At 37.8% G+C, this 27,532-nt stretch overlaps 1 protein-coding gene across 3 annotated transcripts in view; it reads left to right on the top strand.

Moving 5' to 3' along the window:
• Positions 1 to 25,270, top strand: part of LOC149800854 (lachesin-like) — a 175,029-nt gene extending 149,759 nt beyond the window's left edge. For 2 of the 3 annotated variants that reach the window (XM_089954224.1, XM_089954225.1), the window contains exons 3-8: positions 7,495 to 7,699; positions 8,884 to 9,033; positions 9,691 to 9,819; positions 10,087 to 10,374; positions 20,369 to 20,572; positions 23,813 to 25,270. In XM_089954224.1, the coding sequence (XP_089810350.1) occupies positions 7,495 to 7,699; positions 8,884 to 9,033; positions 9,691 to 9,819; positions 10,087 to 10,374; positions 20,369 to 20,572; positions 23,813 to 23,913 (1,077 nt within the window). In that variant the 3' untranslated portion in view covers positions 23,914 to 25,270. The remainder of the gene's footprint in view (positions 1 to 7,494; positions 7,700 to 8,883; positions 9,034 to 9,690; positions 9,820 to 10,086; positions 10,375 to 20,368; positions 20,573 to 23,812) is intronic. The other variant, XM_089954226.1, reaches the window with a different exon arrangement.
• Positions 25,271 to 27,532: the final 2,262 nt, after the last annotated feature.

The following is a 27,532-nucleotide window of genomic DNA, read 5'->3' as shown; positions in this document are numbered from 1 at the left end:
GGTCTTTTTTATATCTGTCTCTATCTGTCTTTGTCTATGCCTCTCTATCAGTATATATGTTTTCATATATATATATATATATATATATATATATATATATATATATATATATATATATATATATATATATATATATATGTAATATATATATATATATGTAATATATAATTTCCATATCAATTGGTTTCAACGATTAATTCATGACTCGATATACATAAAATAAAAACCACGTTGTAGTTTCGGAGAAGACAAATAGTATATTTTTCAGATATGTGCAGAAATGAATTTAGCATTATGAAACTATATGACTTTAGTAAATTTCACTTCTTTGTCCGCAGGTAGCTTGTATCAAACACTGAACGATTTCATCAAAGTCTTTGCATAATCTGTCTGTGCAAGTTTCTAGTACAAAACGCAGTAACTTAAAAACAACACGCAAGCACTTGAAGGTTGAATTATGCTGAGTAACTTGAGCAAATCAATCTCTTTGGTTCTTGATTTCAGATAATGTACAATTCAACAGTTGGACTCCAAAGCATGGACCAAAATTGTATTTTCCCCATTTCCTACCAGTTGGGTCATGTACATCATTGTCGTATCAAAAACTTAATTTCAAGACAATATCAAACTTGATTACAACAAAACTAAAGATATAGTATTCTTATAAATGTTCCAAAGGATTTGATTAAGAAACGTATGTGAAAAAAAATTCATTTGGATTTTTGTTTATGTGAGGTTTAACCAAGACGTTGGTGCGCTTGCCTTGTGCGCTAATAAGAGACAGAATTTTGCGAGTTAATTTCCCAAAGGACTTTTTTGCTCGTAATGGTACAATGACATCCAAGCAGTTCCTAGTCTGTGTCCACAAAACTAGTCAGTGATGAAAGAGTCCCCTCTATTTCTAGCACTAGAATTCGATATTACCGAAATTAAATTACTGTACCAATCATGGGTGTAATTTGTTCCATTGATATTGCAAACAAGTCTTTCGATTATTGTACCAAATGGAATTCTGGCTTTCCTATTGGCAAACATCGACGGTAACGAAGCACAATTCAAGAAATTATAAAATATTTCACATGGCAGTTATTAATTTTTCCTGTTTGAATCTTTAATTCGAGGAATAATGACACAAATTTCAACGACCAACGAGTATGCGATGAATAACTTGTAGTGACTTATTTCAAGTTCTCACGTAATTTCCTAGATTCTGAATTAAATAAACTTTGGTCAACATTAATCTACTAGCACCCCATCCCCACCATAACCGCCGTTTGGATTCGTGAGTGCAGGAATGTAGAACAGATATGAAGTGCCAGACTGGTGACCAAAACAAACGTGTGTTCGAATCCTACGGTAGGATTAACACAAGTCAGCTACCGCGGAGAGTCCATATACAACGCTCTTTTGTCTAAATGCATGGGTACTAATTAACACACTCGTTTTGCAACCACTCCGGTGGCCTAGTGGTTAGAGCATCCGCCTCGGATGCGGGAGGTCGTGGGTTCCAATCCTCGGCCGAATCATACCAAATATTTACAAAAATGGTACTAACAGCTACCTCCCTTGGCGCTCAGCATTAAGAGGTTAGTGTTAGGACTGGTCGGCACGGTGTCAGGATAATGTGACTGGGTGGGACTTCATGCTACATGTCTGCGGCATGATGCCCCGGTGCTAGACATCACTATAAACTGCCACACTGCAGACATCGAAGCGATATGACTGAAAAATTGTTAAAGCTACCTTAAAATTCCAAATCGCACACACACACACTCGTTTTGCTGTGGCTCAAAAGACCAAAGAAAACAAAATCAAACATTTACCTCAAGATCACACTAGGTCTTTCACTGCAAACTAGGACGGCGTCACAACGCTACCTACGGCGATGGATGGCAATACATACGAGAATTGTAAAGGTCAGTGAAGATAGCTTTAAAAAAAATTACAAATGTAGCAAATTTGATGTCATAAGTGATAATTAGCATTTGAACATTGCATACATGTATCACACACGTACGCACACACGCACACACACACACACACACACACACACACACTTCTATTTCTTATAAATGTTTTGGGTCGTTTACAAGTTTTAAGACTGATATTTTCATTTCTATGCTGTACTTGTTATTTGGACTAAAACTTTTATTTCTATGCTGTTCATATTATTTAGATTGACATTTTTATTTCTATTCTGTACATGTTATGCATATGCTGTACAAGCTATTTCTATGTAAATTCTGTTTATATGCGGTAAATGTTATTTAAATTGATATTTTCATGGTAATGATGTACATGCTGTTTCTGTGAGGTACATGCTGTGTCTATGCGGTATATGCTGTTTCTATGCGGTACACACAGTGTCTATGCGGTATATGCTGTGTCTATGCGGTTCATGCTGTGTATATGCTGTACATGCTATTTAGATTTATATTTTCATGATAATGATGTACATGCTGTGTCTATGCTGTACATGCTGTGTCTATGCGGTACTTGCTGTGTCTATGTGGTACATGCTGTGTCTATGCTGTACATGTATCTATGCTGTTCATGCTGTTTCCATGTTGTACATGCTGTGTCAATGCAGTACATGATGTGTCTATGCGATACATGCTGTGTCTATGCTGTACATGCTGTATATATGATGTACATGCTGTTTCTATGCGGTACATGCTGTGTCTATGCGGTACATGAAGTGTATATGCGGTACATGCTGGTTCTATGCGATATATTCTATTTCTATGCGGTACATGCGTTTTAGATACATATTTTCATGGTAATGATGTACATGCTGTGACTATGCTGTTCATGCTGTTTCCATGCTGTGCATCTGTGTCTATGTTGTACAGGCTGTGTCTATGCGATACATGCTGTGTCTATGCTGTTCATACTGTTTCCATGCTGTATATGCTGTTTATATGTGGTCCATACTGTGTCTATGCGATACATGCTTTTTCTATGCGGTACATGCTGGTTCTATGCGGTACATTCTATTTCTATGCAGTACATACCTTTTAGATTGATAGTTTCATGGTAATGATGTACATACTGTGTCTATGCTGTACATGCTGTCTATGCGGTACATGCTGTGTTTGCTGTACATGTTGTGTCTATGCTGTTCATGATGTGTCTCTGCTGTACATGCTGTGTCTATGCGGTACATGAAATGTCTATGCGGTACACGCTGTTTCTTTGCGGTACATGCTGTGTCTATGTGGTCATGCTATTTAGATTGATATCTTCATGGTAATGATGTACATGTTGCGTCTATGCGGTACATAATGTGTCTTTGCCGTACATGTTGTGTCTATGCTGTACATGCTGTTTCTATGTGGTACATGCTGTGTATATGCGGTACATGATATTAAAACTGATATTTTCATGGTAATTATGTACATGCTGTGTCTATGGGGTACATATTATATATATGCGGTACTCGCTGTGCCTATGCGATACATGCTATTAAGGTTGATATTTTCATTGCTATGATGTACATGATGTTTATATGCTGTCTATGCTGTTTCTATACTGTACATGCAATTTCTGTGCTGTACACACTGTCTCTATGCTGTACGTGCTATTTAGAATATATTTTAATATCTGGAAATGTTGGGCATTTAAAATAAGTTTGGATTTTGGAAAATATTGTATATGTATTCGTTATTGTACCTGCCATATGTAATTCAAAATGAAAAAGAAAAATCTTGTTTAAAAATCAAACAATTTCCATTTTAGTTAATGTTTTACAAACGAAAAGCTTGTAAATTGTTTCCGATAGGCATCAAGTCGTCTGTGTCTTCAATTTGCTTTCGTGATTTGATTAAATGACTTTAAATAACGATGCATGTTTTCGGTATCTCTTTCTTGAGAATCCATGCTTTTATCATCGTAAGAAATGTTCAGGGTTTTTTTCTCGAAATTACTTCCCATTGACATAATTGATGTGACTTAATAAGCGACTGTAATGTATATGTTGTACATTAAAAGGGTTAAATAATAAATTCGATATATCATCAAAATAAACGCTAGAGCGAAGACATTGCAAATTTATGTATTTATGTTTTTAAAATATTCGTCTTTGGAGGCCTTATAAATGAACTACTTTCCTTTTTTCCCCTTCTCCAGATCTCAATGACTGAACAAGTGCCTCGAATTACTGGAGAAGTAGCCAAAAGTGTCATATTATCCCTACCTGCCCACCGTATCCCCAAGCCCCACCCCTTAAAGGAGACTAGAAATCAAAATTTTCCTTCTACGTATGTAATTATCTACAGATTTTAATTCGACTGACATGTTTATAAATTAAATATCGTAAGCGGGTAGTGATTTTATTGCATGAAAGATACCACGATTCCGTAAATTGCCGAGTTTTTCCGAGTTTTAATGAGACGACAGATCACGTGGTACCGTGACGCAATACTAGCCAGTCCTCGAATACAAACATAAACATTGGCGAGCGAGGCAGACGGAAGGAGACCACATATGGGTTGCACATTCAAAACTTGAATCTGCAGTCTGATATAATAGTTTATGTACTGTACTGGTCAGTGTTAAAAGAATTTTTTTAGGCACAGGCCCCGGGCAGGTGACTTAAATAAACTCAAGCCCTGACTGAAATTCCACAAGCTCGGACAGTTCATACCTGTCAACTCTCAAGCCGGGAGAAAAACCTCCTGATTTTGGGGGTATTTCCTCATCTACATCCCGATCTCGTAATATCTCTAAATTTTTCGCAGCGAAGTCCCGATAATTACATTATGTCTGTCAATTTTCATTTGTCAGAAGAAGAAAAAAACAACCCCAAATCGTTTATAAATAGATGTAACGTATGCAATCCACACTCTAAGCTGCCACACTGCAGACATCGTAGTGATATGACTGAAAAATTGTTAAAGCTACGTTAAAAATTCAAATCACACGCACACACGTCTAAATCCGGCACTGGACGAAATAATTAATATCACACAACATTTTTTTTTCTTTTTTTTTCTTCTTCAGTAAATAGAACGTGAAAATTAAACATTATTCAAGTAAATTTCAGATGTTTTTAAACAACTACAACAGTACTATAGTATAACAAAATTAAAAGAATACAATTGTCACCAATTAGCTTAAATGAATAATCACTGTGAAATTTTCTCTGCAAACAAAAATCGCATCTCCATTTCCGCCAAAGAAACTCGGCCAGTTAACACCTGACATTCCTCGACCGTATATGTAAAGTTTAATTACCATAATTAAATTAAAAGGAATAAAACAAAATATACCATGCAGTATATGTGGCCCTAAAGAACTAATTCTGAATAAATATTTTGTTCAGCAAACAGTGTTACATGCATTATGATTTAAACCTGAAGTCCATGGCATCGTAAGTAACAACAAAATAGGCATCGTTTATTTTGGCAATCAATTGCTGGTGCTTACACACACACACACACACACACACACACACACTGTCGAACAGGGTTTCTTTGAAGTATGTCCGAAGGGCAGTCCTTTTCACAAGATCAATGCAAGGATGGAGTATGTTCATCAGTCACATCGGCTTTATTGTGATGTGATGTGATTTTGATTTTTAACGTAGCTTTAACAATTTTTCAGTCATATCGCTACGATGTCTGCAATGTGGCAGTTTATAGTGATGTCTTGCACTGGGGCATCATGCCGCAGACATGTAGCATGATGTCCCACCCAGTCACATTATCCTGACACCAGGCCGACCAGTCCTAACACTAACCTCTTAATGCTGAACGCCAAGCGAGGCAGCTGTTAGTACCATTTTTAAAGTCTTTCGTATGACTCGGCCGGGGATCGAACCCACGACCTCCCGCATCCGAGGCGGACGCTCTAACCACTAGGCCACCGGAACGGTCACATCGGCTTTATTGTTTGCGTACTTAAATCAAAACTTTAGCTATTTTGCAATTTAGCCAGAGCTGACCAGAATATGCAAAATGGGCTTGTCCTGGGGGAATAATAAGGCGTATCACATGGAGAAAAGGTACGTCCCATGGGCGCTCGCACATTGGGGCAAGGGGTTGGGTCAGTAGTCCCCCCCCCCCCAGTTTCTATTGTCAGCCATTTAATGTGAAACTTTGACCTCTTTTCTTTTAATCGCTGTTATTTAAACTGCCCAAGGAATAATTTTATATCAGTTCCAATCATTACAGATTACCGTTTATACATACTACATGTATACAATGATTTTTTTTTTTAATTTGTAATTTTTATAAGATTACTGAAAATTGTGTTTTCTCGAAACACGACAGGTTTAGAATATTATTTTTGGCAAAGCCTCAATTTAATTAAAATCAAATCTAAATTTCACCTTGGACAGTAGTGATTTGATTTCGATTGTGCCGTGTTAAGGCATGCATGTCAACATCTTGAAAATACATTTACTAATTTCACCAGCGCGATCAAAGTTTCCTCAGGCAAACAATTTTTGTTTCGACAAGCCTGACGGGCACCTCATTTTGAATACAGGATGGGCCGGAGCTAAAACCAGAGGGACCCAGCGTGTCGGGCTATCCGATTTATTTTTAGCACTGCTGGTGTAGATAAAAGATCCGTGAATTAATTGTTGCGTTTTGTGGTCACTTACTCGGCCTTCTGCCTATTTTCGTAACTCGCACGTTCAACACTTTTCCCAGGATTTAAAATATTCAACGTTATGTCTGGAACAGAGCCAACTTTTTGTCTAAGCCTAGCATTTGCGTATCCTTGAGCTGCCATTTTTTCAGAATCCCTCTCGTAACAGTTCTTTGAGAAATGTAACGAGCACATAGGGCTGTATGGTGTTGCTTTGAAATCGACTCGTCTGTAATAATGTATCCATTCTTTCAGTATGCCTTTATCTTTCGGAAAAAAAAAAAAAATGTTGTCCACTGGCTTTTCTTAATGTTTTATTACACCCGTAAGCAACGCAAAACGGTATTGTCTTTTACTCTGGCAACTCCCACTTGGGCTGCTGGAGTCGCTACTATGACGTCACATCCCGAAAGTAACCGAATAGGCGCGGAAATTTTGCATACGAGGTCACGGAAATTCAGCTCCTAGAAGATAGGCCAATATTTTAATATTGGCATTTCGGTCGCAGATGATACTTCAGAATAAGGTTTACTGCTATAGTACCTTTATTATTATCCAATATTTCCATTGGTTTCTGGTCTCCTTTAAACTCCTTAAGTTTATCGACGCGTTTTATTTGTTTGAGTTCGAAGTGTAAACTTCGCAAGATTTGGGCCTTCTGCTTTTTGATGTCCATTTAGATACGCACACCAGTAGTTTGGTTTATCTGGGCCAAGACCATTTTGCCTAAATCGTACTTTTGAGCTCCAACATATTTCATATACAAATACATTATCCTTTTGTTTCCTATTTTATCAAGAATCAAATAACAAGATACATAAATCTACATCAAGCGCGGATCACTGACATCTCAGATACCTGTTACTTGTAATAATAGGGCGCACTTGATTGGATTTTCAGATAATATGGATGAGTCCACGGCGAATCCTGATAAGCACAGAGAAAGATATTGTGATTGATGATCCGAGGATCAGCGTCCAACGACCCTTCGAAAACGAGTGGAATCTTCACATCGTTAACGTCCGTTACAATGACAGCGGGTTGTACACATGCCAAGTAAACACGAGCCCTGTGAAAATAAAGCGAATCCATTTGCACGTATTAGGTAAGCACTGGTAACATTGCGAACAAAAATTAATCTGACAGTTTGTACCATTTATGTGCAATTATCGACAGAAGAAAAGGTGGAAGTTTTTTTCTTGTAGATTACAACGTTTGGCATAGAAGGTAGCCAAATATCACTTGGTTCAGAAGATCGCTTCTGCGAATAACTAAATTGGACTGTATCTCTTGTTTTGTATGCATGATTGTGGATAATGATTTATTTAATTTAATTGCAATTCGCAGTACAACTAAGTTTCACGAGATTTAGGTCGACTTGTTCGGATTTCTTCTTTTTTTCTTCCATACTATCGTTTGTAGCTGACACATTTTATTTGTGTTGTTTCTGTCATGCTGGGTGTACAATTTAATTTGCTTCTCAACAGAACATGGCCACATTCTAAGAACAAGAAGGTTAGTACTGGTATGGAATCTTTAAATTACATTGGTGAACATGTTATCGTGGTCATAAATCCCCCTATCAATGTACGATGCTGACGGGAGCTTTTAAATTACAATTAAGATAGCCATGCCCTTGTTCATTTGTTTTGATTGGAACATACTGATATAAGAGCACAGGTAGTTTTTCAATGCGAACCTATTATTTTTGAACATCTGGGTACTGCAGGAAGTTTAATGGCAATTGACCACGTGACAGGCAAGTTATATGTTAGAATTGTGCATCGTAATGTATATATTGAACAGAGGAACGTTGGTATTTGCTGTGCAGTGTATGTTTTGCTGACTAAGATAATGCGAGTTTGCGTGCTATGCAGTGAAGTCACACATTGCCTTGTGACCCATAGCAGCCATTGTTTTTCACCATACTCAGTTGTGCTGCTCACAACATGACGTAATCAAACAGTGCAATAAATTTAGGCGCAAAATAATAAAATCACTGTCTATACTGATGACCTTAATTTAGCATAATAAAGAACTAAGAATAAATAATAGTTAGAGGGCTTTTTTGCCACTCAGTGAAATATACGAGGTATTCCGAATGAGAATAACATCAAGCACATTCGCTCTATATGCTTTAGTGCAATAAGTTGTAATCGTAGCGTTTTATTGCAAAGTTCGACTAGTATCTTTTTTTATTGATTTTCATTGATTATGCATATTTACTGTCTCTGTTCTCATTGTTGTTGACTCATTGATATATTTCACCTTCTGTCACTAATTTTTTAGTGCCTGCGTATATTATCAACTCGCTGTCAAGCGGTGATACGGAAGTAGACGAGGGAGATGACGTACAGCTTAGATGTAAAGCTACCGGAAATCCTCAGCCAAATATCACGTGGTTCAGAAGATCGCTTCACAACCGGGAGAGTAAAGATCGTAAGTAAGCTAGTTATTGTTTAATCTCGCTCCTTTACGATTGATAAAAATTCAACATTAGATAGCACATGTGCTCACAAGTGTAATATTATTTACCACCAGTCATTATACAGGAAAAATTAATATAATGTCTCTACAGATACCATTTCACTGGTCGGATAATGTGACTGGGTGGGACATCATGCTAGATGTCTGTGGCATGATGTCCCAGTGCTAGATATCACTATAAACTGCCACACTGCAGACATCGAAGCGATATGACTGAAAAATTGTTAAAGCAACGTTAAAAATCCAAATCACACACACACACACACACACACACACACACACACATATTTCCGGTATAATTTCTTTTCAGATACGATTTCCGGTTAAATTGCTTAAGATAAATCATTTCCGATATCATTTTTTTTTTACAGGCACCATTTCCTGTATCATTTCTATACATTTGCCATTTCCGGTATAATTTCTCTGCATATAACATTTCCGATATAAAATCTCTATAAATATAATTTCCGGTGTCATTTCTCAACATTTAACTTTTCCGATATCATTTCTGAAGATGAATTCTACCTATCAAATCTGGGATAAAATTTTAAATAAACAGATAGTTATTATTATTTTCATAACAGACACGTTTCATTTATTTTCCTACAGCGTTAAACGTTGTCGGAGAGCTCCTATCCCTCTCTAACATTCAGCGATATGAAAGCGGGATGTACCCGTGTATGGCCTACAATGGAGTTCTGCCGGCTGTCACGCGCCAAATGGAGGTCAGGGTACGATGTAAGTATTTTTAGAGGCCTTTCTGGTCATCTCTGCCAATGTCGATAGCACTATACCCATTGTTACAAAACATTTCACATTTGCAAATTAAATATTGTCTTTTACAGAAAGAATGTACGGCCTTAATATAATAGTAGACTGTGAAAACTAATTGTCATTCAACGTTTCTCTCATACAGGCTAAACGCAATACGTTAAGAATGAAGGAGACAAAATAGAGATGAGAAAAATGCCTATTCAAGTCATGATTGTTTTTTTGAAAATTCAGATCCTCCAGTTGTAAAACTTTTGAACACACGGCTCGGACAAGCGGTTGGCAAGGAGACCATTTTGGAATGCAGAGCTACTGCCTATCCAAAGCCAATGTTATCTTGGAAATTTAACGGGAAAGTCATTAGAGGGAAATACAAACACAAGTTGGAATCATACGTGGAGGAATTCGACACGGTATGCCTGAGTTTAAGAATAATATTCATCGATAGGGATGACTTTGGAATGTACACATGTGATGCTACAAACATCATGGGTCAGGACAGCCAAACCATGGAACTATACGGTAAGCAGCAAAGTGGTGATACTAATTTTCCTTTCCAAACTAGACACGCCCCAAAATAAGCAATATATTCAATTCGTACGCACAACTTTATCTTACAATATATTCGTATGCCATATGCCTAGGCCGTCGGTTACAATATTTCTCTATACAAGTATAAATACATGTCAGAGTAAGGCTTGGACTTGACCAATCATTTCTAAAGTTAAGATATGCCAAAGAACGGCACGGGCATGACCATTAAGGTAATGGTAAGAGATGCCAAAGAACGGCACGGGCTTGACCATTAATGTAATGGTAAGAGATGTCAAGGAACGGCACGGGCTTGACCATTAATGCAATGTTAAGAGATGCCAAGGAAAGGCACGGGCTTAACAGTTAATATAATGGTAAGATATGCCAAAGAACGGCACGGGCTTGACCATTAATATAATGGTAAAAGATGTCAAGGAAAGGCACGAGCTTATCCACTAATTTAAGAGTAAGACTCTCAAAGACAGGCACGGGCTCAATCAAAAACGTAATGATAGGACATCGCAACAAAAAGCAGGATTTAGCCACTAACATCAGAGTATAACACGTTAAAAACGGACACGGAATTAACCAGCTAACTAAAGATAAGACATGGCTTGAGTAATATACGATGTAACATGATCGACAGCAACCTTCAAAAACAGTTATTACCATTTGTCTTTATTTTGTCGTCCAGCTGATATTTCCTCATCTAACTATTTCTAATATAGTTACTGTAATGCGAAGAAGTAAACGGGGTCTTATTAAAAATTGCTTGTCTGCAACTGAGACAAGAGCGAATGCTTAATATAACAAAGCAAACACACGAAACAAAAGGCATAAAACTGACGAAATTAAATGAAAGGCATTGGTAATGGAATCCATGCATGTGTATCGGGTTACGAAAGATTTGAATGTAAACTTTGCTTGACTTTTGTCCGTACTCGAGGGTAGAGATTGTTCATACCTGACTATTTTCATGATTTTACATGTTTGTTAAGTAATACATTGGTTGTTTGCGGATGTTTGAGTGTGATGTTTGGCCCTATTTTAAAACTCAGAACGTTCTGCAAAGGGAATTCCGATTAGCATCTTGGACATTTAGTTGTGTCTTAGGATTTTGTATAAAGTGCTTGTCACACAATTATTAATTCCTATCTTAAGGTCAGTCACTGAATTCAATTTCAGCTGTTTTCGGGCATAATTTGAGAGGAATCATTTTTTAAAATAATTCATTGGCCCACGAACTGCTTAAACACTATTGTGGGATTATCCTGAATTTTTTAGAGTCGACCGCTCCGGTGGCCTAGTGGTTAGAGCGTCCGCCTCGGATGAAGGAGTTCGTGGGTTCGATCCCCGGCCAAGTCATACCAAAGACTTGTAAACATGGTACTAACACCTGCATCGCTTGGTGCTCAGCATTTAAAAGTTAGTGCTAGGATTGGTCGGCATGGTGTCAGGATAATGTGATTGGGTGGGACATCATGCTACGTGTCTGCGGCGTGATGCCACCGTGCTAGACATCACGATAAACTGCCACACTGCAGACATCGTAGCGATATGACTGAAATTTTTTTAAAGCTACGTAAAAACCCAAATCACACAAAGACACATACACACACATTTGGGATTTGGTTCTCAATGATGTAAGTTCCTCAAAAAATTTGACTTTGTACCTTACATAAATAATTTATTTGTTAAATTTGATAAACATGTAGATTTCATTTCTTTGTTACTTATTTTAGACAACATTGTTGTAACAGAAACTTGAGGCTCGTCCGGGATTTGAATCTTTTTTAGAACATTTAAGAGATTAATTTAATTTTTTTTTAATTTCCGGAACTTTCTTTGTCCCTGGTAAGGATTTTAATTCTCATTTCTGAGGAATCAATTCTGAAACCAGTAAGCTTTCATAATGTCATCTAAAGTGGAGAACTTTGTTTTAAATCCTACCCAGGAAGTGTTAGAGTTTTTATTAGGATGAGTTGCTTCAGCTTGCCAGATGTTATGATCTCCCTGACGGTAAAGCTTCTTGAACACAACACTAGATTAAGAATATTTTGATACAGAATTCGATAAAAAGGAAACCTTGGCGTTTTAAAGCTTTGGATTTTATTAATAATCCCGTGTCTGGATTTGAAAAGGAAATTAAGCGAATTACAATTTTTAAAAATAAGATCAAAATTGAATTAAGAAAGATTCAGCCTCAGACGGAAAGGATAGAAATGCAAATTTGCCAACGGGAAACCGAGAGACAAATACAAATGCAGAGATAAGAGAGATAATTACAACTGCAGCGAGAGAAAAGGGAGGACAGAGAGAAAAGAGGAGGTATATGCAGATTCAAAGAGAGGGTAGATAAGCGAATGCAGATGCGCTGAGAAGATCATGCGATGCACAGAGCGAGAAAGAAGAAAGGGAAATGCAATATAGATTAAAAGAATTAGAACTGGCATGTGGAGCAGACTACCCCACTTTGCAAACAATTTCAGATTTTAATGTTGTCGGACATCTCAACTTAGTACGCCCTTTTTAGGCAAAAGAAGTCCATAAGTATTTGTTCACTTCGAGAAAATTGCTGAAAACTTGGAATAGCCAAGATAGCATTTGAGCCTATTATTACAGAGCGTTATTACTGGCAGTGCCCGTGAAGTCTACACATTACTGTCGGTAAAACAAAATGCTGAGTACTTTCAAGTCTCAATTGGGCACAACTTTTGAAAGTAAAACATTTCATAAAGTTGATCAGAAATTCTTGTTTCTTCCTAGACGCACCTATTTTAAAGAAGAAAGGAAACGTTATTTCTGATTACTGCAGGTTGACAAATCAGCAATAGAATAAAGACTTGGCTATTCCAAACGCTTTTATTTCTGATAGGTCATTGTCATTGTCACGGTTTTATATTGAAAGCAACACATTTGTTGCGTCCAATAAGCTAAAGTATGATTTTATTATGAAATCACCAACACCTCCTTAATAAATAGGTTGTATGAATGTTTATTATAACGCCCAATCTTATCGCATTCATGCTTTTTACTGGTGTGTTCTGGGTGCCATTCCATGAATCCATTGTATTATTCACCACTATCCTGCAATGGGTCAACACTTACATATAAAATATAGCACTTTTACCACAATCTGATGATACGTACGAGTTCTGCGTAGGTCACAATCTCGTACACAAGACATGTACAGCTGATGTTGAAGCTTGCCTCATTTTTCATGCTCTGTATTACCCTGCTGTAGTTATTACACAACTACTTAAAGGTCGTCTGAAAGGTGGCCGGTAGTGTGACATGTACTCATTCAGCAGCTCGGGGTCCAGCGGCACAAATAATCGATCAACCAATGAGGCTGCTTTAAATTCCTTTGGCCAGGTATCAGCGACGGCAAGCCAAGCGCCGACACGTGTATCGGCAGTGTTAGCGTTTTGTAGACCCTGATAGGCAGTGCTGGTCCAATCTTTCTCCATCAGCCAGAGTGTAGACGCCCCAAACACCGGCATCGTCAATACTGGCCACGTCTTTCCTCACACGCTGATGTTTTTGACGAAGGAGCGGCCGAGACTTGTTCAATTGTATGGTTGGTTTCTGGGGCTACTGAGCTGTTTAAAGCAACTGAAAATGCCAGCTTAGCAGTCTGGACACAATGACATTGTTGCTAGTGTGGATTTAGAAATCAGAAAACAAGCTGCTTATTTTGATCTATGGTGCTGTTGGTTATTATTCACAAGGACGGTGCTAAGGATATTATACTTGCGGCAGAGGGAGCCGAATGAATCGAGCTCGTTTTCGCATCGAGAAATATTTTTGCTTGTACAAAGTTTGTTCCTTTGACATATATTAACAAGATGAGTGCAATCTGAGTTTGTTTCATATTGTCGCATAGTTATTTGCTTAGTGGAGAAAAATGGCTGACGGTGGCTTTGACTTGCAATGACATACTTTGATAACGGAGACACCGTTGAACCAGATGAAGACACACTTACCAACCAGATGAAGAAGAAACTACATTTATCGAACCCAACCCTAATGAACAACAAGAAACATGGAAAGTGTAAGGACGCCTGCAGTGGTGTCGAACTGTTAGAAGCTAAAACTAAAATTCGCGATAAAGAGGTTTGAAGCCATCTTTAAGGCAAATTTTATAAAGATAAGGCTTGGCTATCGAAGTTTTATAGTTGTTGGTTAAAGGCATATTAAAATTCACTGAGTATAATATCCCTGGGGAGTTCATACCGTGAGACTGTGTTATGGCGTAAAAATTTTCCAGACTTGTAAGTTTTTACAAATGAGGCGTATAAGCAAACTAGGCATACAACGAACACATTATAATATTATTAAAGGACATCACAAACAACTGTTACTTGTACAAAAAAGAATTGGCAGCAGAAATAAAAAGGCTTACTGACGTCGAGATAGTCACTGTCGATGGCAGATCTTTCATATGCACGTTCAAATACTATCACTCAAACTGCAGAACAGAATACAAATCCAAACTTCAGAGAGAAAAATGCTTGCGGACGTGGAACGGCTTATACAGATATAAACATGCATTGCACATCTGAGATTAGCAGGCGATGAAGAACTACTGATAGCCAACGATGAGTGGAACCAATATACCGTTTTTTTCGGGAAACCATCAACAAGGTATCACTCTATCCTCGATTCTCACGGCGCTCGGTTTTATCGTAAGCACAACTGACCTAGCATTCACAAGTGGAGGAGGTAGTACAACGTTATTATCTTCTATTCCGACAACTAAGCCTGACCTAACAGTTAAGAAAAATGGTCAATCATAAAAGAATTAAAAGCAAACAAAGAAACGAAAAACGACAGCTAGATTGCGAGGCACGAATGCCGAGAATTGAGCAGAATATCCTTTGACGGCGCTGGTCTGTATTGTTGGCTCAAATGTGTCATTCCTCGGGAAAACCGCTAGCAATTCCATTGGCTGGCAGGCAGGCCATCAAATTGGTGGTGCTTGTCATCAGGATCTTTGCTGCTTTCTTTGCCGTTCTATACTTCCACATTAGCACTCGCACACAGCAGCGCACACGATAGTAATACCAGACATTTAATAGCACCCACGACTGGCGATATTTTGCTTCCATCGTGGTCTTCGGATTCTTTGCGCACAGGATGTGTCGGCACCTTTTGTATATCTTGCTCTACCGTTGTGAATGGGTCGAAGCCAGCCTTTTTTTTTCATTGCATGTGGTTATTTTGTTTGTACTTCCTGTATGATAGTGCGACTCCTGTTTTTTAGCCATGTCGCATTAACATCAGAGTCGCCACAAAAGAACTAAGTCGTTAGCTGCTTCAACAGTTTTGTTGCTTTAATCCTGTTAATTTCCCATACGAAGATGCATGTAATTAGGTACTGCCTAAAGGTCACCGTCAAGAAGAAGAAAAAACTGAGCTTGCTAATAGCATTACGAATCACATCATGATACTTTTGTATCAAAATTGCATGGTCTCCTTTATGGGCAATTCTATCTTCGATTATTGTTAGGAACGTTTTCGGGGGCTTCAAGGCTTTCGCAACGTTTATTAACGAGGTCTTGGTTTGACATTTACGCTCCCACGAGTGTCAACTGATATGCTCGAACGCTTTCCTTAAGTCACACTATGGTAACCAGAATAGCACATTGCGAGTTGGCCATCATGAATGTTCCCCGTCCATTGGTCCTTATTCCTGCGAGTAGTGATCAAATGTCAGATAAGGGTGGGGTGTAACACCAACTGTATCTGGATACGATCTTTCATGTAACGTGGAATAGCAATACACCATTCGAATACAACTGACGGAGATTAGTTGACGTCAGTGCGAGTTTGAATCCACTTTAAATTCTCTGCATAGATGTGGGTGGACCGTAGCGCCAACATTATTGTCAAACTGAGTGACACGTATGTGCATCGGATTAGCGCATCGCAGTTCGTTGCGTAGCAATCTTACCTGAAAGCCAACATAATATATGCAAAAACTGGATAGCAGGGAGTTCTTCATACGAACCTTAATGCTGACAGTCTGCTGTTGTGTACTAGACGGAACAGCTTAGCTGATTTACAGCAGTATGCCACTTATCAATCATAAACTTGACCCTACGTCTTTTGTAAGTGCATATTTATCAGATAAGTCTATACTTTGTGTCTTAAAACTGAAACGACCTCTCATGCAACATTTTTAAGACTGAAAAGCAAATAGCGGATAGTCGATATTTCACTGTATTTAAAGACAGCGGAGACGCCTTATATCCGTCGCTTTTAAAACGAAACGCATGTTGCAATACCATTTCATATATCCATGCTCCCACAAATGCACTTGCAAATATTGTTTTAGCCAATCCGTGCTTGTCCTAGTACCCATGTAGCGATTTGAGAAAATCCCCATCCTTCGTGATGGTACGTTTCTGATATGCTCGGTAACAACTGCTTGGACTCTCTCGATGTAAAGGTGCATACAGTCCGAACAACCTACACCGTGGCTGACAGATATTATAATATCCTAACGCTCAAAATGTTATAAAGGCTGCAATTGATGGAATGAATTCAGACTACAAACGCGACGCTAGGGCGGGAAATTAACGAACTATACTGATCACTCGATCTCATACCACTTACCTCCATCTTGGGCTTGCCTAAAATGGGATGTTCGGGTCAGGCACGCACACGACACGCAATCCCTCAGAGTTAATCAACGTTGCGTGGTTTTACGCAAACATTGCACAAATAAACGCTCTGCTAAGCGTTATTCATGTGGGGGTTAAGTCAAATGAGGAGTCGTGTACTATTTCATATAAAATGCCACGTTGGTATAGAGTGCGCAAAGGTGTCATCTAGGAACTCTTGATACGCATCTTAGACGAAAGACATTCGCCAGTTGATATGCTGGAGTGCAATATCTCCATTTAAATGTAGTTTTTTGTGGATAGTGTGGGTGTTTTTGGTGGTGGTGGTGGGTGGGTGGCGGGTAAGTACTAAACAGTACAAACATACTGTAAGTCTACCAGGTCCTGTCATCTTTAGTAAGAGCGCCACAATTACCTTTCAGCTATCGCCCCCATTCAATTTTACCTCAGATGCTGAAATTTTCGTCCGCAATGCAAGTATTGTTGTCACCTTTAAGATCGTTTACTTAACGCAGACCGTATCATATCAGTCAGCGGAATAACCGCAGTAAATTCATCTGGTTACTTTCTATGGGACTCAACGTAAAACCTTGAAAACTTTAAGGGGTTTATCCTCCACAACAGCGACACTATCACCATGCCTGTTGATGATTTTTACTTCATTCCCTTTAATATCTCAACGAAAGCTTTGGAACAATTTTCAACCACTTAATCATCTTAGACCTACGCATTTAGGAACTCGTTCTATGCTTTGTTTAAAAGCAATGCTTTTGGGGGAGTTGGGGGAGGACAGTCCATATAGAAGCTAGGAGTATGAATCATTGGTGCCTCCTGCCAAGATTTCGATAATCGATGCATATCTCAGAGAAAGGGCTTGGCATCACCACATAATAAAATTACTAGTGCAAGAGTGTGTATTCTTGGGGATGACACTTACAGATTCTGATTAGGTTGCAATTAGGACACAGAACAGATGGACATAATGCATCCTAGTTACCCATGGCATACTAAGCCGCCAGCTAGAAACTAGAGCTGGTTGCGATTTCTTGGTCTAAAGTACAGTCACAATTACTGCCATCTTGAGGGCCACAGACTCGACTGAAAGTGACAAAGTGAAGTCTTTCGAAATGTCCTCGGCAAGAGCATTTCTTTTGCAGTAGCAGCGCCCTCTATCACTTTTTTACCGGCAAAAATCTTCATAGTTGTATTAGAAGAAGACGCACTCTGTGGCGTCAGTTTGTCGGCCAAAGAAACAAATAGCAGGTGAACCCGCCAACAGAGGGTATGGTATCTTTTGCTCTTTGCGAACGTGTTTGGTGGGAATGTTTGAAGACCGTGTTATTTCCAGATCTAGTAATTTGAAGCAAAATGACGCCATTTGTTTACATTATCGCCGTGTTGATAGTACATTACGGTGGCAGGTGTGAGGAGCGTGTTCACAGAACGGCTAATCCACACACCCCTCCAGATTAATATCACTCTGCTCATGGAGGAATTATAATGTTATTATAACCAAACCTTCAATACCCACACAATATTCGCTTTAAAAAAAAAATCTCCAATGCTAAAATCGCCCTATGGACAGTGGTTAAACAGGAGCGCACCCTTTACAAAAGACGAGTAGCGAACGCGGTGGATAGTGTTGACACTACCCTGACAGAAGCCTCTCTGGGCACCCATGTCGAATATTGTCAGCAATCATACCTTCCCCCTTTGCCAGTGTCCTTGAGATCACAGCTACTAGGCTTGGTCCTATTTTTGTGGCTGGGAATTTTATCAGTCAGCGGCTATCTTTCAAGGCAAAAATGAAGGACGAAATCCTAGTCTTGGCCGAGTCAAACCTCAACATTTTAGCGGACAACATATCTAAGTCACTGCACGGCAACGCCATCTCTGAAGAAGAGTTGAAGTTGATCTTAGATGCAGCCAAAAAATAAACAGTTACAAAGCATACGCTTCGGTTACAATCAAATAAAGTGGCAAAAATAAACTAATATTCCGCGGAAGAGCCCAAGCTCACAACAGGTACATACAAAGTTACACAGGAATTTGTGAATTATCAGAACCGTCTACACGACAGCCTTCGGATTCGATGCCGATTTACAGCGCATATCCATCATATAATGCTGTTTTGCAATCACAAGTGAACACAAAATGTACTGCCAAATCGGCAATAAGTATACATTTTCGTCTTCTTTGTAATAATTCAATCGAATGATAGCCAGCTCATATATGACCTGCAAATCTGGTATAGAAAAGCGTGAACTACCCATGCTAGTGTCAACATAGTCGTTCCGAGTTGGCCTGCATTGAAGCGTGTATTCCAAAGCCAGCTACAAAGAAGACTGCCACAGTCAAAATCGCCACAGTCACAATATATCAACAAGAAGGCATCCTGTTCACATTTTAGCCTTACTAGTAAGACATTTCTAAGTTTAAAAAAGATAAATTAATTTAAGCTGCGCCTATACGCTTAGCACAGTGACATAGAGGAGGAAGTTTTGAGAGTGTGTTGGACCGATGATTATGAATAGTACGATAAAAAATACGATAAATAGAACTGAGTTCTCAAGCTGATTCAAACCAGACCTAGTGATGTTCATGTATACATATGAATCTGCGTGTAATTAAGGCAATAATTTACTAAATCGCAGGCAAAACAGTAAATGTAATTATTGCAAACATATGCCATGTAGATTCTAGTGTGCCTTCTATCCTTAGAAAATCAGACTTGGTGACCTTCATTTGCAGAGCTTTATTACATATTACTTTTTTATGATACGCTACTTAACCGTAAGATCTCCGAAACAAAGATCGCTTGTGCCTTATATTAACACAAAAATTGTCAGGTGGCTGCACTAAGCCGGAACGACGGTCCATGAGCCGCCCTCCAAACAAAGGAACTAATTAGTATCTCCGCAGTTTTGCGCAGACCTCAGATGGGGCAATATTTGCTGATATAAACAAAACAGATATATTGTAGAGAGTCTCATACTCTCTGCTTCTAAAATAAGTCATTTTACCATACAAGTCAGACCATCTAAAAAGATTGTAGTTAATATCAAAGACTTGTCGGTGGAGGTGGGTGGGGGTAGTTAGTAATTATACACTGTTGCAATATTTAATAATGTTTTTTTCAATTCATAAACATTGCTATTAATTTGTGTTATCTCTGTTTGCTATTTCTGTATAGTATTGAGAATATCTTATCGCCGTGTGCAGAAGATGGTATTTGTATGGGCTTCTGCCCAGTCCGTTTTAGTGCTAAATAAAAAAATTTAAAAAATAATAAATACATAAAAGATTCGTCATTGGAGTTCATGAGTTCTAATAAAATCTTTATTGTTTGACAGAATATATAGAGCCATCCACGAAAGCCGTTAAAACAACCACCACAACGACATATGAAGCAGTCGTTTTTCCCCGTACACCTAACGATCCGGTTCCAGATTACTGGCAGAAAGGTGATCACGAGCGTGAGGGCGATGAAGTCATACAGTCAGACCTTCCCAATAACAACTACAGACACCACTATGAAGACAATTTAGGCAGAAATAGTGTGTAAACGATATATATATATATATATATATATATATATATATATATATATATATATATATATATATATATATATATATATATATATATATATATCGACTTGCCTGCACAAACACAATTCCCTCTCGACCATGCACATAACACCAGAAACATTCTGCTGCATAGTAGTGGTGTATGTAACGATACCGGTATATGGCGGTTTGCTATTCTGGTAATACACACCGCACAACGATTTTCTGTTTTCTGTACCGGGATGTTTTCACGGTCTTCTTTTCATTCCACATATCAGTGTATTCCTCACAATTTTTCCAATTTAATTCAAGAACCATCTTTTGTTTTTCTCCTTTGATGCACGCATAGATTGCAAGAGAATATAAAACGAGATGCACGGTAACATTATTTGGACAAAGTTTTTTTTTAAGGGGTGGAAAGTCAAGACCAAGACAAAGTTTATTTAGGTTGTGGCAAGTCAAGACCGGGAGATATTTTTCCAGTTAAATATAATAATTTATAAAATACACATTTCTCTCAGATATTTATGTTCTGTTCATAATGACACTAAATTAATAGTATACAAAAATCAGTGTTGGTAAATATATCAATCCCTCGAAAATAAATTATTGTTGTATCTAATATACGGAGTGTACATACAACAAAGCAAGCACCATCTTCTGTGATGAGGGATGCTTAAGCTTCAAAGAATGAAAAGAGAGCAAAACATTTAAACAAACAAGGGCCGCATTTGATGTTTCGAGTGTGAAATACATGGTCGATCCAATCAAAGTGCTTTGGTCACGATAACTTCCTCTGTTTTCTCCAAATATCGATCACGCCAACTCAGTATTCAAGTTAGTTAGCAGGCGCATGGACCTGAATTTAGTTTTCAGAAATTTATTTACTCGAAAGAATGGATTTGAAGTTATTCGCCTTACAAGAGCAAACCGAGCCTTGTGGGAATATTTCGGCATAAAGAAACGAAAGAGTATTGGTACATTTGAAGACGGTATTATCGTATGCAAGAGATACAGTAGTGTAATCCGAACTTCCTCTGACCCTTCCGTGTCTGCAGAGGGTAGCTTCTTACTACCAGGACTGGTAAAATCGCACGACCTCTGATCGAGACTGAAATCGATAAAAATATGACTTATTTTCTTAGAAATTGTTAGAATAGTATTAGTTATGTCTTTAATCCGCGGACATAATTTTGTTGTAGAAAGAAAAAATCAAAACAATACATGAAAGTCTCGTAATCGTTATTGGGAAACGAACTTACAGAAACTTCTCAAACTAATTATTCTGAAAACAACGACTAGAAATCCCTCACCGTCGCAGCAAATTGGAGAAAACCAGATTCAAAAGAGTGCACATGTCAATACGGTAGTCACCTGACACCAACAAAAGCATCGCTGATTCTGTTCAATACTTCATGAATCTGGTTTTCTCCACCGTCTTGTGATACCGACATATTTCTGGACGTTCTCAGAATAAATACATTAAGAATAAAGTGTGCGATAAATTCAAGTTACAAATAGTATTAAAATATTTTCGAGTTTTATGTACAACAACAGTGGAAAATGGTTTATTGTTGGTATCAAGTGACTAATGTGTCGTTGACATGTAGGTTGAGAGATTTGTGTAGTCATGTGAGTGGCAATGTAACTCGCAAGCTACAGGTCTAATTTCATCAACGGTGTAGTTTCATCTCGTCTATCAGCCGATTAATGACATAAGGGATGTTATACCCACAATTTCTGAGGAAATAAATAATAATCGTATTGATTTGATACAGGTAAATCTCTATCAAAGGTCGTTCAAGTTTGCTATGCCAGCTAGTAAGCGGCTACCTTATGCCGACAAATCACGGTGTTGGCGAATTCCATCATTCAATAGACAAATGACTGTGACCCTACACGCCAACATAACTGTCTAAATATTACAAATGGGATGAGAAGGGTCAAAGGAAACTTGGAGTAGTTATAGTGGGATTTATCTACAGTGTTGATATAATCAATGATACAAAGTTGCAACAGCCTGTCGATACTTTACGGTAAATTTCTTGATTACCAGGCACACCTACTGTAATATATTTAATGCTTTGTTCTTGTTCTTGTTGCTGTTGTTGTTGCTTTACACTACTATAGTGTTCTAAAAATCGATTATTATTAATTAAATTAATTAAATATGCAAATGTCAAAAGGTTGCCTCTCCTCTCTCTCAGTCGACCTTGACCATCGTAACAAGCTACGGGCGGACATCCATGCAAATACGAACGTAGAGGATTTAGCTTGTGTCATACGACGATGAGAGAGAGAGAGAGAGAGAGAGAGAGAGAGAGAGAGAGAGAGAGAATTTCATGATATGTAGTAATGCTAATTAAAGCAGAATAATGACTTAAATCAATTGTAAATACATTAAAATATTTTAATTATCTCTTGTTGTTAGTCATTTCGGATAGTTTATACTCCAAACAAATTTCACTGTGCCGGTAAGTGAATGGCTGAGTGCTCAGTGTAAAACATCATTCATGTTTAAATCATATGTGTGTTTTATTTTGATTTATAAATTTTAATTTTAATAAAAACTCAAAAAAGAAAACAATCAGCTTATCAATTTGCAAAGGTGTTTGTGAATGGCCAGAAAAGGAATAGAACTACATTTTGTAGCGGACATACTCGGCAGGGATGTGATGAGTTCATTCACTCGGTAAATAATTAAACGTTTAGTGTTAGGACTGGTCGGCCTGGTGTGAGGATAATGTGACTGGGTGGGACATCATGCTCCATGTCTGTGACATGATGCCCCAGTGCTAGACATCACTATAAACTGTCGCACTGCAGACATCGTAGTGATATGACTGAAAAACTGTTAAAACTACGTTAAAAAATCTAAATCACACATACACACACACACGGAAAATATACAATTGCCTGATGTCAATTTTAACTCGCTAAAAGGGCAGATAAGTGTATTTGTATGAGATATAAAATAAATTACATGTATAGTATGTACTCTGTATCTTTTTTATACCACTCGTCGTAAGCCTGGTGTCATTTTAATGAATACTGTATATATCTCGTAGTATATCATTGATACAGCGTACATACCATGCATATATATATATATATATATATATATATATATATATATATATATATATATATATATATATATATATATAGATAGATAGATAGATAGATAGATAGATAGATAGATAGATAATTGAAACATTATTGTTTCAGGTTTTGCGAGCAGCTTGGACAGCAAGGGATCTAGTCATATACAGCACGGGATTACCGTTCTCACTTGCATTGTCTCGTGCATCCATATATTACTGATGTGATAAAGAAAAACTGCAGCTTGTTGTTGGTTTCGTATATTATGGCCACTGAAGATGTTAACGTGGTGTGCCATGCGTCTCACCTGCGAATAAAAGAAGAACACGAAAAAGCCAAGATTAATCATTCCAGAACTTATAACTAACAATGAAAAATGACCATCAGTTTCATTTTCTGGAAGAGGAACATTTTACCATCATTACGAAATACATGCACGTATGCAAAAGTGTGCATATTATTGGAGATTTATACCCCTCTGAAGCAAGATTTCTGTTGGATGTCCTTGATAGATCTGTGAAAAATAGACACGTCGGCATCCGGTCGCTACCTTCATTAGATTTTAGAATTGATGGCATGCCAAAGGAGACAAATCTTGTATGACTTTCAAAGAGTTTTAGGGAGTTATTTACCATAGTTATAGATTTACTTGGAATATAAGCCGACTGTGGATTTGTTTAGATTCTATGAATATCAAATTTAGTTTATAATGTTCCTCTCATTAGACTTCATACACGATAATACCATGATGTATCCCTCACACTAATTTGGATTAGTTAACCTTCCCATGCAAATTACGGACCGTAATGTTCAACAGACCTCGACATGGTTTCTGTGTCACAATTTAAAAAATAAAAAATAAAACTGTCACTGGCTACAAAAAAACTTTATCCTAGTTGCCCAAAATTTTATATATGAAATGAAGGAAACTTAGGAATTTTGTGTATTGTGTTCATTAGCAAACAATACATTCAGAATTTGTTGGAAATTTTAAGGATTTTTCAGCCATTCTCAGAAAACTCGGACGAAGAGCGTATTAGTACGGTTAGACAATATTTTAGTTGTATTGTTGAAGTAAGTCTGAAATTATCTGAAAAAGTATTTCTTGCTCATAAAGATGAACTGATTTAATTCGTAGGAAGAAATTCTTCGCTTGTAGATTAATTACTGTTGAGATATTTTGATTTACTGGACTAGAGAAGGTTCACATCAACATCAAATCAAACTGGAATAAAAGTGATCGATAATATGATTATCAGCACAATATAGTTATTCATTGTTGTTATAAATTTTGTGTTACATGGTGAAATGTGTCTGTGCGCATGGAAACCTTTACGTAATATACGGCATTATACAAGGATTTATGCAGACCGCATCAAGCTAATAGTACTGTACTGCCTTTTGCTGTTTTAAAACACCATTCAGTCCATGGAGTTCACCTTACAAGTTCATCAAATGAATGAAAACACGTGTGCGTAGTGTGTGGTATATGTTTACATGTTTCCATATAATCTCATTTGTCATCATGGGTAAATATTGCTTTAACGTTGAAGAAACGAAATAATATAAATCATTATGTCCGTACATTTGTGTTCACTCGTTATCTCTTTTTTTAAATATATATATATATATATATATATATATATATATATATATATATATATATATATATATATATATATATATATTCTGCATATGCCAGTAATCCGTGTTATTTATCTCGTCTGATATCAGTACACTGTGCACCTGTCAGTAATCCGCGTCACTGATCTTGTCTGATATATGTACACAGTGCGCCAGCGAGTAATCCGTGCCACTAATCTTGTTTCATTTCTATTCACTGTGCACCTGCCAGTAATCCGTTCCATCGTTCTTGTTTGCTTTCGATACGGTGTGAACCTGCCAGTAATCTGTGTAACTGATTTTGTCTGATTTCGGAACACCGTAAACCTGCCGGTAATCAGTGTCACTGATTTTGTCTGGTTTCGTTATAGTGTGCGCATTATTTGTTTCATTCCCCTTATGTTTATGCATTTTCTTCTTTCTTTTTTTCCACAAGCTTTCATTAACACCAGCAAAATCTTGTACAGATCTACAATAAATAATAAATTCATACCAGTTTGCTCCACTGCTATGTTATATTCACTCTGCAAATTACTACTTGCTGACTTTTTTCTTCTCAGTTTTAATTCCATAACTCCGGATAGCTGTTACGTTATTGTCATTTTGTTGATTATTGACTGCTGTATATGTTCTTCCTAGTTTTACGTCAATGACACGGCTGTGTTCATGAAGCTATTTTTATGGTGAAGGTCACCTGTTAACCTTAAGTATAGTACCATCTTTGGATGTGAAGTCATATTATTTTCACAATCAGGCGTTGGTGGTTGAAAGTGTGACCACGGCGGAATGATGTCAGCGTGTTACCACTCCACCGCCCTGACCCTAAATACACATTTCGTTGCAAAAAGTAATCCAAAATCAAATTCCTCTTCTGGAAAATTCTTATTTCCGTTGCTTTATCGTCCTAATCTTGACTGACACCAATATCTTCAAAGTGAAACGAGAAACAATTGTAGATGGAACTAATGAGCGATAAGTATAGATGGAACTTATGAGCGACAAGTATAGTTGGAACTTATGAGCAACACGTATCGATGGAACTAACTTTTTTAATGATTATGTATATTCATATGCTCATATGGAAATTGCTCCATCAATGTGATGGTGGTTACTATTTGCCAGACTTAATAATACTTGTAGAGCTACTGATTATTACGGCAAAACCAGGTAGAATAAATCGTGTCAGCTCCTGTACACAGAAGGATAGGCAGAGACAGAAACACTCATTATACCACTGAAATCAACGCATGTTATTTAAAAGCTCTGACTCGCTTTGTAATTCCATAATCGCATCGGTACGAACATTATCACGTGTCACAAGGTAGTTCACATCATGTTTAGAACACACACACACACACACACACACACACACACACACACACACATTTTCAATTTGCCCCCCCACCTTCCGCATCCTGTTTGTACCTTTGTTTACATGACACCATCATGTGGCTCAGACCTGATCTAGCAAATCCGTAAACTACTGTCTGATGCCTGGAAATTTAATGCCGATAAGTCCTACTGTGTCAATGAAAGTGCTTTATGTTGGGCAAACAATAATAAAATCGGGCGGTGCATGTAATGAACCAATGCATCAAAGTATCATAATAAAATAAACTGCACAAAAAGTTTTTGATAGATATGAAATGTAATTCGGATTGACTATACCGTAAGTAGTATAGTGGGATACCATAGCGACAATGGAAAACCCAATCAAAAAGGTCGTGGGAACGTTTGGCGACAAGGGGGATTTAACATGGGGAAATTTAACATGGATGGGACTATAGAGTGACAAAAAAGAATGGGACTGTCTAGCGACAAGGGTATGGGACTGTCTAGCGACAAGGTAAATTAAACATGGGAATAGAGGGTTTTTAAGGACGAGGGGACTTACCATTGATAGAGGGACAAAGACAGAGGTACAAAATACATCAGGCAACATACAAACACAAACAACTATACGACCGACTAAAAACAAATTTAGGCAAGAAAGCAAATCTTTTAGAGGCATATTTGTGGCCCTGGGCCCTGAAAAGCGCCTTTGTTGGTAACATAGATGGCAACGCATAGGTCTTCTCTTCCTCAAACTTCTTCTGACTGCTGATCCGTAGATAATGAATCTCTTCAAACAGCCTTGTCTCTCCACATAAATTCTTCTTTTCCAAACGCTCGTATCGGTGATCCTGATGATTGTCCATGATGATTTCACATACATGGGTAAGT

This window comes from Sinohyriopsis cumingii, chromosome 4 (assembly GCF_028554795.1).
Source record: "Sinohyriopsis cumingii isolate HCF-2022 chromosome 4, ASM2855479v2, whole genome shotgun sequence".
NCBI lineage: Eukaryota > Metazoa > Mollusca > Bivalvia > Unionida > Unionidae > Sinohyriopsis > Sinohyriopsis cumingii.
The sequence above is the reverse complement of the archived record's forward strand: the minus strand, read 5'-3'. Positions and strand labels throughout refer to the sequence as shown.